The 20,694-nt window shown below is 26.6% G+C and overlaps 1 protein-coding gene across 1 annotated transcript; it reads right to left on the bottom strand.

Annotated features, from left to right (window-relative positions):
- Positions 1–9,160: 9,160 nt before the first annotated feature.
- On the bottom strand, positions 9,161–13,878 carry WRNEXO (Werner syndrome-like exonuclease). Its single transcript, XM_016340918.3, has 6 exons — positions 13,509–13,878; positions 12,441–12,620; positions 11,635–11,765; positions 11,364–11,525; positions 9,972–10,082; positions 9,161–9,410 (listed from the first exon to the last, which is right to left on the bottom strand). The coding sequence occupies exons 1-6, from the start codon at positions 13,801–13,803 to the stop codon at positions 9,333–9,335; spliced, it is 957 nt and encodes a 318-aa protein (XP_016196404.1). The 5' UTR covers positions 13,804–13,878; the 3' UTR covers positions 9,161–9,332.
- Between the last annotated feature and the right edge of the window lie 6,816 nt (positions 13,879–20,694).

Raw genomic sequence — 20,694 nt, 5'->3', positions numbered from 1 at the left:
TTTTAAAAATAAATTAAAACAAAATTAGATATTAAAATCAAATTTCTTTTTGGGAGGAGGGAAATTTAGTTGATCTCTCCTGATTAATTATTACATGCAAAATTATTGAATGGCCCCACCTGATTATATAAATATATTTTTTGGTGATTTTAGGTTTTAATATGGATTTGTATTTGTTTTTAATAGTGAACATTTTTATGATTAGAAAATTATATTCAACAAAATTAGTTTAATCTGATCTGGTTAATTTTAAAGTTCCAAATTGTATTAATAATTATTATTTAATATTATTTAAAAATTATAATTTAAAATCAAATTAAACACTATTTATTTAAACTCAATATAAGTATTTAAACTAAATATAGAATCAAAATATTGATTAAAATAATATAAAATGTTATGATTTGAATTTGTCCATTTATTTGGTTTGGAATAAAATTATTAAAGTTGAAGAAACGAATATCTAAAAAAATTATTTTTTTTTATGAAAAATAAAAGTCTCTATTCTTATATTAAGAAGATATTTTCATATTAAATACAACTTAAAATTCTATTAGTTTCATTGAAATATATAGTATTTAATTTTAAATTATAATTTAGTATATCTTAAATAATATTAAATACTTAAATTTTAATTTAATTTCTTAATTTCAAAATTAATTTAATTTAACTAATTAAACTACCTTTGTTAAAATTATTTCTACTAACTATAAAAGTGTTTCTAATAAAAAATCTCTCTCTCTCTCTCTCTCTCTCTCTATATATATATATATATATATATATATCACAACGCAGCTATATTTTAAAAAAGAACGTACAGTCAGGTGGAGTCCATTAAATTTTGGCCATAATTTAGGGAGATTCATCCAATTTTTCCTCTTCCAAAAAGAAAAGTTTATTTTGGTATTTAATTTGTTTACAAAGTATTTATTTTCTTATTTATTTAAGAAGAATTTTCAAGAAATATTTACATAATTTTTTTTGTTTGTATTATGCTAAAATTCTTTTTCTTTTTTTTGGTTAATAAAAAAATATTTAAATTTTTTGTTCATAAAAATTCTTGTTTTATAAATTTAAATTGATAAAAAGAGACATATCAATATTTGTACATTATGTATGTAACATAAAAGGATATATGTGAGTGTTTTCATAAAAAATATATTTATGACATAATAAAAATCAATCCAAAGTAACTTAAATTTACTTTATTTTATATTTATTAATTACTATTAAAATAAATTATTAATATTAGATAATACTTGTACAATAATAAACTTTACATAAATAAAATAATTGCCACCTTAGCATTAGTGTTCAATAATTACGTTGAACTTGCAGATGTAAATTTCGGTCAATATGGTAAGGAAAGCTGATAATAAAGATATGAATTTACATCTACATTACATTAATCAATTCATTAATGTAGTGATTATGACCCTATAAACTAAGATATTCTTTGAATACGACGAATACGAGAAATATCTTACTCTAATCTCTATTTAGAATTTAATTACTTTCTTAACACCACGGTATTTAGGAAATGAGTCATCATCCTTGTCTTCTTAACGGTCTATTAAGCTGTATTTATTTACAGATATAAGACATTGAAATAAAAATATAAAAATATAAAATTATATTTAACAATATAAATAAAAATATTAAATTAGTATATTTTATATTTATCTTAATAAAAAGGATATAGAAATACTAATAAAAGATATAATTTATTTTTTATTTTTTTATTATTCTTATTATTTTATAATTATATTTTTTATTATTATATTTTTTTCTTTTCAAATTTTTTGAATAAAAAAATAAAAATAAATAAAATTTTTATAATTTATTCTAGTTTATTACTAAATAAAATATAAAAATATTAATTTTTATATTTTTATTTTTTATGTTTTATTTACGATGTCTTATTTTATCTTATTCTCAAAATCAAACATAGTCTTATAATTTAAAATCGCATTATTATTCTACTAATCGTTAACATAGTTGTTAGCTTGTTGCACAAGCATTTCTTTTCTTTTATTTCTTTTCGCTTTTTACATAATTGTCTGCAGTGAAGGGTTAAAAAATTACGATATAGTCTCCAAATAAATATAAAAATTCAGGCCGTAATAATCTTGTTACAATAAAGTAATTTGTTAGAACTTTAATTATAGATTACATCAAGGTCATAATAAGAAATAATAACAAATGACAATAGCAATTTTAATGTGCATCACAAAAGTCAGAATAATAACACTCGCAATTATATCATATATATTTGTCACAATAAACTCGGTTTAAGGTAAATTCCATTAACAACATTTAAAAAGGATAATGATACCATAACGATTACAATACACGTTACAAATTAAAAGCCACAATACTCGCATTTGCAACAAAACCTAACCGCGACTAAAATCCCAACCAAAAATTATAAAAAGAAGAATAAAATTCATGTTATTTTACAAAAATACAATTTACTTTGTACGATTAAAAAAATGATAATTTTAGCTATTTTTATTATTTGTTCTTAACCATCATTTTTGTCTGACAACTACTCTATCAACTTTGATGTGATCTCTTAAAGGCAGGGGGTAAGCACGGGTAGCGGATACCCGTTTATCCGTCCGAACACGAATCGAACCAATTAAATTGGTTCTGAAACCAACGGGTAATCGGGTCCAATCTAAACCAAACCGATGGCTTTTATTAGTGATTGGTTCGGGTATCGATTTTGGGGGTGCGGAACCCGAACCAATCCACAAATCCGATCATATATTAATTAAATAAAAAATAAAAAAATATATATGGCTTTTTCATTAGACAATGATTATTCATTATTAATATGTTTGAATTTTAATGAGTTTAGTTTTTAATGTATTTGGTGTTTAACATGTTTGGATTATTTCCATTGATGTTACATGTTGATTGTACTTGTTGAATTTTTAAGATAAAAATTTGGTTTTTCTTTTTTATGAATTTTAAAGTCATCGGGTACCCAATTACCCGAACCGAACCAATCCATTCTTAATCGGTTTGGTTTGGTTCGAGTACATGTACAAAAAAATATAAATTCGAACCAAACCGAACCAATTACATTTTGATCAATTCGGTTCTAATTTTAACATAAACTCGAACCAAATCGACTCATGCTCACCCCTACTTAAAAGTAAGATCCTATGTGGCAGGTTAGATTATGATTAGATAAATAGTCTCTTTACTAAAAATTTAATTAGGATAAATACTTTCTCACAAAAATTTTGTGAAAAGACTATTTATCCTAATGATTAAATAACACATAAAATATAACTTGTCAGGTAAAATTTTGCTGTTAAAAAATAAAAACAAAGTTAACATCAAAATTTAATTATCTGACAAAAATAATAATTGTGAATTAAATTGTCATTTTTTAGATGCAAAAAGGCGAATTTTCGGGTGCAGTCGACTTCATGTGAAGTTGATAGTTGAGAGCTACTATTAGATTATTTGACCGATTTGACTAAATTTTCATCTAACGACTCTCAACTATCAACTTCACGTGAAGTCGACTGTACCTGAATTTTACATCACTGCTAAACCAATGTGAGTGGAATAGTTAATAATTAGTTACTGTCTTTTCTTTAATTTTGTGTGTGTAAATAAATTAAGATTATTTACTTTGGCTTTGTGAAAATCATTAAAGGCAAGATTGAAGAAGAAGATGCGTATTGTTGGGTGGGACCAAGAGCTTTGACTTTATTTAAGAAGCTTTAGAAGAAAGAGAGAGATATGTCTCCCCACAAAAAGAACACTCAAATTTATATCCACAAAAATAGAAGTCGACACGACATTGCATTCTTTTTAGTTGTAATAATGAAAACATACACTATTTGATTTTGGCTCTTTTGGTTAATTGGCATCCAATGGAAATTCACCATAACAAGTTTCAATGTAGCTTTGCCCTATTCATATGATTACAACATTATGTTTGTTTAGTTTTCTGCCATCTACATATCTTCTTCTTCTTAAGTAGTGTCAGAGTTTATTGTACTCTCTTCTAAGGTACATTTAGACAAACTTTACAAATCATGAATTTATTATGTGACATTATTTATGGTATATTTATTTTGATCTTAGGTAATTAATTGAATCATGCTGCTGATTTGAGAACTTTTCTTTTTTTAATATTGGAGTTTAATTGGCGTAACCCACGAAAAATGGCCAAAAATTCGTATTTAATCTCGTTGTGGAAGTCGAAGAGCTTTAACTCAGATGGCGTTTCACCCCCTCCCCACCACTAAAGTCTAGAGTTCAAACTCTAGAAAATGCATTTGAGAGAAAAAATGTGATAAATGTGTGAGGAGTGTGTGAGTGTGTTATGTACTTAGGTTTGGGAGTTGTCTAATTCACTGACCCAAAAAACGTCATCGCCGTTTTCTTTTTTGTCAATTAAAAAAATAATAATTATAAAAAATGTCACTGCCGTTTTATATATAAAAAATTATAAAAATTCTTTTAATACAAAATATTGACGCCGTTTTTTTTTTATTTACATAAAAATTACATCCACAAAACATCATCCACATTTTGTGCCTTTCAAAAAAATTGAGTCAAAATCATAGGAGGTTAAAACACAATAACCCTAAAATATCAATGCATATCACCAAATTGTTTATAATATAGAAAAAATGATTCGCTATTTGATTCTAACCAATCATTATTTTCATTCTTTGATTTAAATTTTTTTTGACGTAAATAGTTTTGTTCCTAGAAAATTATTTCTTTTAAAAGTAATAATAGTAATATATGATTTAATTATAAATAAAATAATTTATAATAAAATGAAATTATTCATTAATAATATTGTAGTGGAGGGAATAAAAGACATCAATTGTTAAATATAAATTAGAATAACAAAAAGTAGAAGAAAATTTAAAAATAAAAAACGAAACAAAACAACATGTCATTGAGTGAAACCATATCCAAGTTAATATAAAAACAAAAGCAATTAATTAAGAACCAAACCAAAAAGAGTAAATGTTAGCGTATAGCTACCTTTTGATCTGTTTATCCCATTTTTTAATGTTCCATATGGTTAGTTCCATTGTTCTATCTTTTATCCTTTTGCATGATTGAGAAGGAGATTCGTTGCCATGATAATTGGTACTTTTTTAGTCAATAATTTTGAAAAAAAAAAAACATGTACTTATTCATATATGTGAGAGTGCCTTTTTTATTTCATTTTATTTATTATTATTTTTCATTTCATTTCCAATTGCTACCACCTTAAGAAATGAGTTGTCGTTTTCCATGTTGTTAAATTTTTCCTTCTGGCTCTTGATAGCAACTTTTGCCTCTTATCTTTTCTAGTGTCGGCAGGAGCAGAAACTTCCTTTATATTATGCTAATAACAATAATTAATTGAATAAAGCAAATTATTTAGACAAAGCTTCCAATGTAATAATTATCATCTGTCCAAATGCATTAATATATCTACTTGTGTTTAAAAGTTTAAAATTTAGGACAAATATATTAAGTATATACTAAAAATTAGTTATTAAATTAGTTAATCGTATAAAATATATATTAAAATATAAAATATATATTAAAAATAAATTTAACAACATATGTATTTATACATAAATATATGATGATTGATTTAATAATTAATTTTTTATGTATATAAATAACGTTTTTTTTAGATTAATATGTTTACCTTGATATACATTATTCAATAAATATGAAAACAACTATAAGTCTATAACTCTCTATGAGAGCTACTTATATATAAGATTTACCTTTATATATATATATATATATATTTCTATGCAATATAATATAACACATTTGTTGTTTGTTTTTTATGCTTGTTTTAGTTATGTTAGATATTAGTATGCAATATAGATTCAATCTTAGTTGACATCTTATTGAATGCATATATGATTAAAATTCATCACAATTATTTGGACATCATTTTAGTCCACAACTGGGATTATTCGGTGATAACCGACCTGAAGTTTTAAGAAAATTGTATATCTTAGGCAAGGATTGAATTAACTCTGAACACTTATTTAAAAAATATGATCTGAATCATTTTCTTAATTAAACCACAATTATTTAAGCAAATGGATACATAATATAAATAAATTAATTAAGAGTATACATCACAAAAATATCTCCAAAAATCTTTGCTGTGGCAAAATATATCATCCAAAAAATTAAAAGCACAACAAAAATGTTTTTACATAAAGTTAGCTCGATTCTATTAACGAATACAATCAAAGTGATACGGACTTATTTTATGTTGAGACATTTTTATCGTGTTTTTAAATTTTTGAGAATATTTTGTTAGGAAATATATTTTTGGAGGATATTTTTTGTGGTTAACTCATAAATTATAAAATTAATAAAGAAAATATCTACGCTTCTTTTTCCTGAAACTGTTTAAGATTAGTGATGCAAAGAAGTCATGCATGCAATAATTAACCAAACTTTTCCTTGGAGATCATATCAACCATTCAATTTCGAAAAGCAAATTTGAGATAATTAAATTAAATTAAATTAAATTCTTTTCCCCAATAAAATAAAAAGAAAAAGAAAAACTAAGCCTCAACATATGAAGTGTTGTTATAACAACTTGTTCTATGAAACAAAACTTGTGCAATTCAAACCCTAAATCTTTATAAATGAATAAAAACTATGTCCCTTCCCTTGCCTATGATCATAATATAGTAAAAACCCTTAAGAGAGTTTCATGGTTACCATGTCCTTCTCAAAGGTATAATTAATGGTGAGAGAGCTGTAAACATCACGTGTTACAGTGATGGGAAATCATTTAATTTGAATTGAATGAGAAGTTCATTATTCACCAACTAATAATGGAGCTCACCCATGCCATGACCTTCAATCATGCATGCCTTTTCATATACATATATCACATCCTTGGGGAAATGATAAAAGAGAGAGTAAATCAAAGATTTATTGTTGTTAAAAGTTAAAACTACCCAATTAACTAACACACACTACTTTCCTGTTGGATGTTACATTAAATTGCATGTTGCATTAGTTATTGGGAAGTAATTAAGATAAGGATTACCCTTGGTCTCTAGTTTTCGAATGAGTTTAATTAGGAAGTCAATTTTTTTTTAACTAATGTAAGTCAAAATTTTTTTATTTTAAACTCTAAATTTTAAATAATAAATTTACAATTAAAAAATGGCTGATATTAATTACTTAAAAGTTGCCAGGTGGTAATATGGAATTGTGGTTGATCCTTTTTTGCTTCAAATGGGTTCTTCCGACAATATAAAATGTACTTTAAAAATTACTATACTTAAATATGTATGAATCTCTTAAAAAAGTGGTACATACCTAATGTAGAGGAATGTACAAGGTCATTATAACGGTGATTATAGCGACTACGATATTTTAAAAAGTATTGTTAAAATTAAAATAATATTTTTTATTATTAAATAATGTTTTCTATAAAGTGTTATTTAAAAAGTATTATCAGAATATAAAAAAATGTGACTTTAATTTTAATAATATTTACATAATTATTGTAGTCATTATAATATAATCATACTAAAATCTATGTATGTATAATTATTTATAGAATAATGTTATATATTCAAGTCTTTTTATTAACTAAGTCTAACTAAGTTAGTCTAATATAATAAAAATAAATTATGACTAATATTATTCTAAATTTTATTGTTTAACTTAGTTAGATTTAATTTATAAAAAAATTTAAATGTGTAAGATTACTCTTAAGAATTCGAATGGTGGAACAATGATAGTGTTGAAACCCACTAGGCACAAATAGTCTAATACAGTATGAATCTTTTCACTTAATTCTGAAAACAAATGCATAAATTAATCTCCTAAGTTCTAACAATTAAAAAAAATAGTGTACATCAATACTTATATGCTAAATGGCTAACGCGTTTTAAAATATATAAGATTCAATAAATGGTATCAACATAAGACTTGTTAGCTTGGCCTTGAATAGCTTGGATGACATAGTATCTTTCAACTGAGCAAGTAAATCCTAATACTTATTTAAATAGACTAATGATTTAATTAATAAACTAATTTAAATTGATTGTAAATGGACTAATAATTTAAATCAATAGACTAATTTAAATTGATTACTTGTCAAAAACTAATTCATCGCGGATTTGAATTCTATTTAAAGGTCTATCGCTAACTAATAAGCTACATACATAAGGCAAAATTCAAATTCACAACACTTACTTAAACTTAAACGAATGAATGAACTAACTATTTGACTAACTCAAACTAGTTACTTGTTAACTTTATTTATTGTTTATTAGAGTCAGCCTTAGAATATTAACAAGTTTTTTTTTGGTACAAAAACAATGTACAAGAATTATGGAAAGCCCAAATGAGTGAATGACAAATATTTTATTTCATAGCAAAGATTTTGATATTCAATTGATGCTAAGTTGCGAACCATTATAGCGGGAATTACATAGTTACTTTTAGAAGTTCTGGAAGCTTTTAATCCCCTATCACAAATATCATGGGACCAGGGTGTGATATTTTCAAAGATGTTTGATGCTTCATGTATGACAAATTATTGAACATTAATTGAGGAGTAATTTTCAACCAAAGTGATCATTTTCTTTCCATTTACACACGCCAAACCTAAAAACGAAAAGAGAAGAAAAAAGACATAATGTTTTAACCAAATAAATAAATGAATAAAATTTCAATTTTATTTTATATAGAAGCAGATCAAATTTATAAATTGACAAATCAATATTTATGCAAATTTATAATTATATAAGAGATTAATTTTAATTCACTAATATTGTGAAAGTCAATCATTTCTTAATAAACACTTTTTCTGACATAATAAGTAATTAATGTCGTTATAAAACTTTTGTATACTAGACAGGATAATAAAACTAAACCTATTAAACAATTAAATAAAATATATTTTATTTTTGTATTTTAAAACTTAAAAAATTTCAGCAGAGAAAAGGAAATATGTGTGATAAAGCCACTGTAAGTGATCCAATAGTGAGAAATTAGAATATAGGTAAGTACGTTCAAAATCTTCATTGCTGCCAATGTAACCAAAAATAAAAATAAAAAGATTTGCTGAATCAATTAGCAGTTTTAAGTCAATTTTTCATAATCTGACTCAAATAAATTATGATTTTAGTTCTAACTTCTAAGGAGTTTGATTTCTTGGGGCATTCACAATAATAAACAGACATTTAGTACACAATTACACATACATAAATATAAATATAAATACTGAAAAAGAATAGAAGAGATTTATGATTAGAATAAACGAAAGGAAATTCATTACACAGTTGGAGATATAGTCATTGTTGCGGTACATCTTCCACTTTGCCACTTTTGTCAGTACTTTCCACTTGGGCCTCTGGAAGATCTTTAATAGCCTGCAGAAGAATAAGTGTTCTAAGTACAAAGATTGAGATGGCCAAAAAGAAAAACAGTACAAAGATTGAGGCCATTATTTATTATTTGTTTTATTCACAACAAACATAGTTTGGAATTAAAACACATTTGTCATTTAAAAATGGATATTGCCATTCTTATTTTAATATAATTTTTTTCTACAAATTTATACAAACATACAATACAAAAAATTCAAGTGTCGAGTAATATTATTAAAAATAGGAGTAACATCATTTTCCAGGTCATTTATAAATTATAAATCCAATACAACATTTATTAAGCATTTTTAATTTTTATCATTCACACAAGGTTAATCCACAATGAAACATTTACACTATAAACTAGTTATAGAATAAAGAATATTTTAGTAAACTACTTTGTAACCAATTCTTGATTTTAGATTCTTTAATTAGATTGAAAACATCTAGACTGACAGATACTGTGCACAGTGCACCAGAGGAAGTAGTTTCCTAAAAAGATGAGGTTAAGAATGTTGTTGAGCGGTGTACTATCCAATCTGTACTATTGTTGTTAGTTGTTACCTGAAAGAGATGCCAGGAAGCAAATGCATCTGTGGCTGCATACTGTAATTGCTCCTTTGACAAAACAGGAGTCTCCCAATTCCCCAGTCTTATTTTGTTTGGCTTTTTAAGCTGCAAAATTTAACAAGGTTGTTATATATTCCCCCAACATTTTTCATCATTATCCTTTTCCTGAAAGTAGTACAAAGTAGAAACAACTATCTACCCCCCACCCCCTTTCTCACATTTTGCTCTCTCCTCTGGAGCAATGATTTATTTTTTCATAAAGAAAAATAATATAATTATTTTAAAAAGAACAATGTCCGAACATTCAAATGCAAATTAAATACTTGTGGCCATAACTATTCGTCGTAAAAGCAGGAATACAAATAACCTGGTCCTGATGAAGAGAAAATGAAAAAAAAATTGTCATAAGTATTGTATTCATTTTTGTCATTTGAATGTTTCCAAATTCCAACTTTCTACATATTCTCTTGCCGTTAAACTGCATTATGAAAATCCAACCAGACCCTAAATATATATTTAAAAAAAAAAATAATGAAAGATAGGGATTGGTGTGTGTTAGAACTAAAGAAGAGAACGACTTGGGGCTAGTTTAGACTTTGGATAAACAACTTAATTAAGTTCTACTGAAAAAAGAGCTTAAAATATAAAAACTTATATTAAAAGTAGTTTATAAATAAGTGATTTTGTATTTGGTCTTTTAGTCACAATAGTGTCTATTTTAAAATGAAAGTGATAAAAAGCTTTTTTATTATAGAACAAGTTATTTTTTAACTTCTCCATAGACACTTTAAATAACTTCTTAAAAAGTCACAAGTTAATTTAAAAGTTGTATCAAACATTCATGTTGTAACTTTTCATAAGTTAAAAAAAAAATCACTTATGAACCTATTCAGGCCGACCCTTAATGCTCCTAAGACACAATAACGTCTCCAATCAATCATTGTGTTTTTTAAATGCATGAAATAAACGGATTGAAAAAATAACTTCTATTAACTTTGGGTGATTCCTATCCTTATTTCTTTGTTTAGATTATTGAACAGATTTGTTTAGATTATTGAACAGATAGAGGTAAAAAAATTACCATTAAACTGCTACTCTTTAGTTAACATTACTTATGCATAAATAATACTTAGGAATATAGCAAAAGAATCAATTGGCATACGTAACATGTAATTTTGCATGGGTTTAATAATTGAGAGGAATGATTGCTTCTCTATGTGTGGCTAATTCAACCCAATGAAGCCACCACTTTTAAAAGGATTCTACCATGTGAACTTGTATTAACCATCCAGATTGACAAAAAGCGCAAAGTGCAAACTGTTTCTTTGAGGCATCAGGCATTAAGAAACTAAAACAAGATGCAAGAAAATCGGACTAAGAACAAACCTGTTTGGATAAAAGCTTTTCAGCCAAAGATGCAAGACCCCACTGATTTGGACTTCCGCCTAGCTTTCTATTAGCATGAAAAGAAAGATCTTCCAAACCTTTAACAGATATTTTATAGTCTCTAAAAACCTTCGCAGCATCTCCACGAATCCCAGCTCCAACCTTGCACATGTCAAACATTGTATTAATACCTAGTACGTATTATAGTTGTTTGCTGCTCATAGACAGAAAGGAAAAATAAAAGAGGTGAATTCCGGCTTAACAGAAAAACCTTCAAAATTAAAGGATCTTCAAGCAGGATCTGTAGATTTTTAGGGATTCCAGAATGAATTAGATGTAGAACATGACAATGGCTAGTGCCATGACATATCTGCATAACTGCTACTTTCCCAGGTGGAACACCTACAGACAAAGGAAACAAAGCTTTGAAAAAGAGGGGAAAATGGATAATCCTAAAAATCAAGAAGAAGAAACCAATCATGTTATTGAGTAAAGACCCAAACATTTGTCCAGAATGTGGACTTTCAATCCTCAATTCATGAGGCTTAACCTTTATTAGAAATAACACATGTGATTAACAGGTGTGCTATTGTAATGCGCAACTATTTGTGATTAATATGGCATTGGAAACATATAGACTCTTATGTAATAGCATATGGTATAGTATTTAAATTATACATGTCTTTACTCGCCATTGCAGAGTGTTGACAGGTACCTAAATTCCTAGCCCCTAAAAATTTCTTTCACAAGTTATTTCAGTTACCCTTTCTCTTGATTTTCCTACAAATTCAACCACCTTCGAGGCGCAAAATTCCTAGTGATTACAAACCAATGCCAGGTGATAGACTAGTTAAAGCATCTTAGATGATAAAAATTCCTGAACCAATACTAGTCAAATACAGGCAGGCAAAATGGGGAGGCAAAATATATCCGTTCACTGCTGTTCACATACTAAACCAGGGATTAGAAAAATCTAAACATCAGATACACAATCTATAGTATTGTGTTAATGCTGCAACTCGACTAAATGGCACCAGGTATATTACTAATTGAAAAAGGAGAAACAGCTGAACTAACCGCTTCTGAAGCTAGGTTTCCACTCAATGTCAAATCCAAGTGGAATTTGCACCATCTGTCTTTTCTTTTCTTCAAGAATTTTCAATAGCTTTTCTGCAGATTTCTCTACATCAGCAAACGTCCTACTATACATAATTTGGCCAGCAAACTTTATTACAGGCAACCGCATCCTTGAGTAGCCTGAGTGATAGTAGAAAAAAGCATAATAAGTTCAATTACAAAGCATCCAAAATCAAAATAATATAAGGCAGAGCAGAAGTGTTCATGGGGTTCACTTCAAAGTGAACCATATACAGAGATTCAAGCTTCCTGGAACTTGCTTAAGACAATTTAATTATTACAATCCTGGTAATAAGCTGGTTGAAGGAACCCAGGACTTAATTAATCAACATTGGAGATTCCAAAAGAAGACTTAGACTCTGACAGTAGCAAAGCCTTATCGGTTGCTCGTTTCAAGGTTTGTAATTTAATTCCTATGAATTTTGCCTTGATCAAACCTTGAAACAAACACCTCCTTAGAGGAAAACAAGAGAAATTCCACAGAAAATTATTAGATAAATGGGAATACATAATAAAGAATTGAAGACATATCGGGAGCTAATATGAATCGGATTGGAATCACACATCAATACATCATTCAGTGTTCTTACCTACTGTCATGGACAAATTGTGTTCATCGCTGCATACTCATATTTATTTTGTTATCCATTTCTTTGAACAAAAATCTAAGTTTATCGAACTCTGATAAATTATCATGGCAAAGTATGAAATAAAAGTAATCTTATTTGTTATGCCTGTGTACTGAACTACCAGCATTGTTCAGCTAAGGGACACAAAACCATAACGTGTTTCAGAATCTGTTAAAAGCAGAGAATAATAGGAAACCTAACCAAACAAAACTATTAGAAAATCAATTGAAACTGAAGCAACAGTCACCAATAGAAACAAACAATAGCGGATTAGCAAAAAAATGAAATGACAAACCCCGAATGGAGCGAACATTGAAACCTTCAAGCTCTGAAAATGGCAGAAAGGAATAATGAGATTCTAAAAGAAACATAATAGGACCTTGGCAAGGTGACAAGGAATGGGCATTAGGGTGCTGAAGAGCGACAAGTGATCTCGGCAATCGGCGGCGGCGGTGGCTCCGACGAGCAGAGTTATCGGGAGATGCGTCGTCGGCGTCGTCTTTAGCGGCGGAGGAATCGGAGAAAGGGCGCTTGTTGTTGTAAAAGCGGGATTCGATGGCTTCGATGGCGCGAAGGTCTTCCTCTGAGAAAGGCTCGTCTTGTTCCCAGTCGCACACGAACGATGAAAGTGGAGGCAAAACGACGCCGTTTTGGGGTTGATGTTGGAGATTCATGTCGTTCACATTCTCTCTCAATTGCTAATCTTTGAGATGGAGGGAATCTAGGCTATTTTGACTATTTTCAAGGACTGTGGTTCTTTTGAACTTTGGTTTTGGGGGGAGAGAAGAAAAGTTCAATTTTCACCGAGAAATTGTAATTTGAGGTGTCTAGACGAATATTAGGAACCACTAACTTTTTGTGATTTGTAATCATTAAATAGTCATTAATAATGATTTTAATGGTATAAGATTGGTGTGAGATTTCATATAATGGCTCACTTTTCTTTGTTGGTTACATGCTGGCCAAAATTTAACAAAGTTACTGGTTCCTAGATTTTTCCTTTATCAAAAAGTTCTATTTAATATATATTATAGAAGACCATTTATAAACTCAACCAACTTAAAGCATCAATAATATTAATAATATATATTGTCATAAAGTTACACATCGATAGAGATTTATCAATATAACTATATAAGAATAATGTAGATTGATTAAAATTTTTATTAAAATTCAATTAAATTTACATATATTTTACTCAAAATCAAGTATTATGATCAAGATAATTTTCACAATAAAGTGAAAACTAATGAACACATTATTTGATATATAGTAAAATTTTTCTATGTAATAACAATTTAATTTTTTATCTTTTTAAACTAAATTAATAATTCTATTTGATATCTTTGCATTAAATTAATAACCCTAATATTATAGGGTTATTATTAATGTATTAACCGTATTTTAATGTTTATTATTTATATATTTAAAAATTATATTTGAGAATTATTTATTTAGTTTCATAATAAATGATATTTTTAAATTTGAATAATTTATTAATTATTTTGTATTTATTATACCATATATTCAATAATTTATTGAAAATGAATATTAATATAATGAATAAAAAATTATTTAAAAAATATGGACAAATAAGTCTCTGTCTATTTTTTAATCTGACAGCATTTTTTGTTTAGAGTTGAGGAAGAAACAATCACAGAAACCGCATTGTGTCAGGAAATAAAGAATAAGAACCGAAGTGAATTGTTTTTTTCTTGAGGATCGCATTGTCATTCTAAAAAATGAATAGAGATCGAATTAATAGTTAACTCTAATAAGTATGGAGCTTTTTCATTTTCTCTCTTTTTACCTCAATGTTTCTCATTTTTTCTCTTTCTTCCTTAATGTTTCTCATTATTATTATTATTATTATTATTATTATTATTATTATTATTATTATTATTATTATTATTATTATTATTAAATAGTTTTTCAATTTTCAAGTAATTATCACCTTATTTATATGCATACATGGTCAACATTGGTTGTCAGAAACTAAGAATAGAAAGAATTAAAAAAATCCAAAATTTAGTATTTTATGAACATATTATAAGTTATTATTAACTTTCGACCTTGATCCAACCCTATAAATATGCGTGAGAAGTCCTCAATAGAAACCATTAAAAGAGAAAATATTTTATTTGTGACTTCAACCTAGCCTGTAATTTTAAATCCAAAAATTAGAAGACATGATGAAAATTGCAACAAAGATAACATTTGTGATGATTCTTCTTGCTTTAGTAGTCACCAATGGTAAGTATTTTTCTTTTTATCTAGTATTTTTTTTCTTTCAATATCTAAATTATTGTATTACCAAAGATCAATTAATCTTGTTTACAACCTCCCTTAGCATAATTTTTAATCACAATCTATTACTTAATTACAACTGATGAACAAATTAATCACAATTTATTACTAACAAATTTGAGATCCTGTATTATATATTTATATTATTACCAAACCCTCTAATCCTCTTGACCCCTTTCTAAAAAAAAAAAGCATAATATTTAAATAAGGTAGGTAGATTGAAAAGTTTGATTATTTTATTCTTGTCAACATTACGTCATTGACTATTCTCTTGATTAATTAACATTTAATTCTAATATATCAAAAGATATTTTACCTCATATATTTTTTCAGAAAAAATTTATCTCAACCAACAATTAATTATAACTGCATAAATAAATCATAATTGATTACCAACAAATTTGAGATCTGCATTATATTTTTACCAAATCCCTTAGTCATTTTGGTTCCTTTCAAAAAAAAAGGAAAAACTATTTAAGTAATCAAATTGAAATTTTTATGATTTTATTCTAGTGAACATTATTAAGTCATTCACTTTTCTTTTAATTAATTAAGATTGTAGTCTATCAAAAGATATTTTACCTATTATATTTTTTTTTTACCTAAAGAATGTTATAAATAAATCAAATCTACAGTAGTTATTATTATTATTATTATCAAATAATTTTTCAATTTTTAAGTAATTTTCACTTTATTTATATGCACACGTATTAATGAGAGAATATGGTCAACTTTGGTTGTTACAAACTAAGAATAGAAAGAATTAATTATAAAAGATCCAAAATTAAGTATTTTATGAATATATTATAAGTTATTATTAACTTTTGACATTAATCCAACTTTATAAATATGCATGAGAAGGCCTTGATGGAAGCCATCAAAAGGAAAAAAATATTTTGTTTGTGATTTTAACCTAGACTGTATTTTTAAATTAAAAAAATTTGAAGATATGGTAAAGATTACAACAAATATAATATTTGTATGGATCCTTCTCACTTTAGTACACTGTAAGAAAATTGGCAGATAACGGCGGTTATTTAATAACGATTTTATTAAACCGTTGCTAAATACAATTTGCCAGCAGTTTTTGTGGCCATTTTAAGAGACGCTACCAAATAGTCATATTTTGTAGCGGTTCTCGTAGCGATTTGAGGGGACGCTGCTAAATAATATCATTTTGCAACAGTTTTTTTGTAACCCCTACTAAATGTCCAGTTATTAAATACATTGATACTCGTTTTGCAGCGATTTTTTTTCAACTGCTGCAATATTTTTTTTAAGTTGAATTTTTTTTGTATAAACATTATTGCCTTCTTATAACTGTTCTAAACAATGATGTTTTTAATTAGAACAAAAATATTATACTTTTAGTTAAACTAACAATGTGATTTTTTTTTTCAAAAAACTATATAACGGGTTTTAATAAAATATTTATTTGAAACATTATCTATTAAAAATAATATTAATTTCTAATAAAAACTTTTTAAAACCAATCCAGGCACATTTAATTTTTTCTTCTTCCTCTATGTATGTGTTCATTAAAATATTGTAAATTGTTTATGATAATCAAATTATATTAGTAATGATTCTTTTTTTTAATCTCTTTGTAGGGTTTGGTCTCCCAAAAATATCAAGAAAGGTGGTGCCTCAAAGAGATTGTCGTAGTGATTGTGAAGATTTTATATTTCTTTGTCATCCGAAAATTGCTATGTGTGTGAATGGATCTTGTGTGTGTATAGGGTTAGACAATAACAATTCAAGCACAAAACAAGAACGCCACGATGACGTAGATGGTGAAAAATCAAAACTATTAGCCTAGTATATGCTTACCGTTATGAATTCGTATGTGCGGCTTGTGACCTATATACAGGGACGGACGCAGTAACAACAATGAGAGGACACTTTTTTTCATTGTGTTTTTATTTTTTTTGTTAAGTATAGTTATATATAACTGCTCTTATTTTAAATTTTAAATAATTCTATTATAAATAAATTAAATTTAATTAGCTAAAGTTTTAAATTTATTTTTTATTATTTTGACTATTATTTAATCTAATCAAATTTAATTTTTGTATTGTCACTCTTTTATTTCCTTAAAATTTCTTTTTATTTTTATATTTTCAACTTTTCTTTTTTATTTCTTATCTTGTGGTCATCTTCTCTTCATCAAAAAGTAAATTTTAAATTTTTTATTTTTTTATATAGCTCTCCATGATTCTATGTATCTTCCAATTTCATTGTTTCTCTTTTTAATATTTTCAATTACAAATTTTAATTCAAACAATTATAATTTAGGTATTAATTTAATATTTTTATTTTCTTCATGACTTTATATATTTTATTTTATTCTCAATTTATTTATCTTTATTACTTTTTTTTTTATGTTTTGTTCTATTATATGTACCTATGTTGCATATAAATTTTAAAATGAATTGATTAATTTACTAATTTAGAGTATATTTTTTATTTTTAGAAATAATAATAAAAAAATATTTTAATTACAATACATAATTAAATAGATGCATAAAATCTTTCATCTAATATTGTATCAAAATTAAATTAAAAAAATATAAAAAACTTAATTATTTTAAAAAGAAAGAAAGAAAAAAATTGTAAATTATGTTCTATTATTTTATATAAACATACTTTTCATATACATATTTAATTTTTCTAGTATTTATATATAATTATAGTTTCAAATTATAAATACTAGTGTATCATTAAGCGTTAATATGCCAATTTATTCAATCTTTTATTATTAAATGTGTATAAAAAAATTAGTTAGGATAATAAGTTATTTATAATTTAATTAAAATATTTTAAATTCAAGTTTTAGAAATAAAAAAATATTTTCTAGTAAATTATATATAATGAATAGTATTTTAAGAAAGAAAGTGTTTATTAACTCTTTTTAATTTTTATATCTTCATATAGTTAATAATATTTAACAAAATTTATTTTAGTATATATATTTTTTTTTCTACTCCTAAAATTTTTTGGGTCCGTCATTGCCTTATATGATATAAAATAAATAAAAATACTATATGTTTATTAAAAATTAGTCACCAAATCATGCATCATTAATTTGTGTATAAATATATGTGTTATTTAATTTATTTGTAATGTGTATTTTATACTAATAACTGATTTTTGTAACAAATTTTGGTATATACCTAATATAATAATAAAATAAAATATTTAATAATAAAATTTCTGAAATTTAATATGTTATTACCCTTGGATGTAAAATTTGTGGTGTCTTATATAATCATATATTAGGATGGTGTAACACCCTACCACACAGAGCCTCATGCTTAAGTTATAAGACAGAGGTAGCGAGGTATTACGATCTCTAAAAATAAAATTTAGTACATATAGTATTGTGAAGAATGTTTATAACTAGGAGCCTTTGAAAGAAAATGGGTAAATCAAAATCGCAACTCGAAAAACGCAATACTCCGATTGATAACGTAATGAAACAGATAAAGGATAAGCTAACGCAAGAATATATCCAAGAAGTGCCAAAAACACGAATATCCAAAATTCAAAATCCGGTTGCGAAGAAAACCGATTCGAGTATAGAAGTATATACAATATATATAAAGCAAGAAACTCAAAGGGCGAATACAAAACCTATTCTCCAAAACATCCTCTAAGAGGAGTCAAAACAGTATATTTATATACATTATTTAGTGGAGATAAAAGTATCTAGGTGAAAACATGAAACCAAAGTAAAGTCCCAAGAAATAAGGATCTTCGCTTATCTAGAAGTCTCCAGCATGCCTCAGCGAGAAGCCTCACGTCCTGCATTTGAAAACCACAAAATCCGCATGGGTGAGAATCGGAGGTTCTCAGTATGGTAACAGTACCCACATATCTAACATGTAATGTCCTGGGAAAGCTGAAGGCAATCCTAGAACTTCCACCATATAATATTAAAGCTTATAAACAGGCTAAACCATAGATGGCAACTGACTAAGGATCTTCAGTCTAACTAATACTTCCCTTTCCAATTTCTGCAGACCTCCCAACCACTAACAGTAGTATAAAATGGCAAACACAATTATTCCAGACAAAAAAATATACATATAGGAAGCAGATATGACATTTAGACAATTAGCAGGTAATATATAGTCAATTAGGCAAATCCAAATAATTCACATAGTATGCATATGATGAATGCCTCTCCTAATGGCTGATGATATCATCCGTCAGTTATATAGCCAATCCGACAAGTCCTGGTAGCTAACCATTGGACCGTCCATCTGTCGTGCACCCCCAACTCGAGTTATACTTAATCATAAATCATAATTCATATCCAACACCCTCATTGGTGTATATTCACAGGAGCGAGCTCATCCGAGACTTTCACAATGTCCGACCATACTTACGACATAGGATCAGCAGAATATCGAGTCTCCACCTGGAGCACATGATGGCTAGCCATTACTTTCTCATTTTCTCTCTTTCTTCCTTAATGTTTCTCATTATTTCTCTTTCTTCCTTAATTTTTCTCATTATCATTATCATCATCATCATCATTATTATTATTATTATTATTAAATAGTTTTTCAATTTTCAAGTAATTATCATTTTATTTATATGCATACATGGTCACAAACTAAGAATAGAAAGAATTTAAAAAAAAAAAACCAAAATTTAATATTTTATGAACATATTATAAGTTATTATTAAATTTCGACATTAATCCAACCCTATAAATATGCGTGAAAAGTCCGCAATGGAAGCCATCAAAAGAGAAAATATTTTGTTTGTGACTTCAACCTAGGCTGTATTCTTAAATCCAAAAACTAGAAGACGTGATGAAGATTACAACAAAGATAAACATTTGTGATGATTCTTCTTACTTTGGTAGTCACCAATGGTAATTTTTTTTTATCTTATATTTTTTTTCTTTCAATAGCTAAATTATTGTATTACCAAAGACCAATTAATCTTGTTTACAACCTCCCTTAGCATAATTTTTAATTACGTTACTTCAATATCAAAAGTCAAAATGGAATCCATAAGAAAGGAGTCTAGTGTGGCACTACATCTTTAAACTTACTAATAAATTTTGGTTGATATAATATAACATGTGTTTATACTTTTTTTTTTTTTTTGTCTAGAAAGATACTTATATAAATTTTAGAAAATTTACATATGACTTTAAAAAAATGATGACTTTAATCAAAACAAAAATAAGATACTTTTAGTTAAGAGAAAGTCTAAAGAGACAGCATTTTTGTTGAAATCTG

Source organism: Arachis ipaensis, chromosome B4 (genome assembly GCF_059453495.1).
Source record: "Arachis ipaensis isolate K30076 ecotype BB chromosome B4, ASM5945349v1, whole genome shotgun sequence".
Classification (NCBI taxonomy): Eukaryota; Viridiplantae; Streptophyta; class Magnoliopsida; order Fabales; family Fabaceae; genus Arachis; species Arachis ipaensis.
This window is presented reverse-complemented; position numbering and strand designations above follow the sequence as displayed.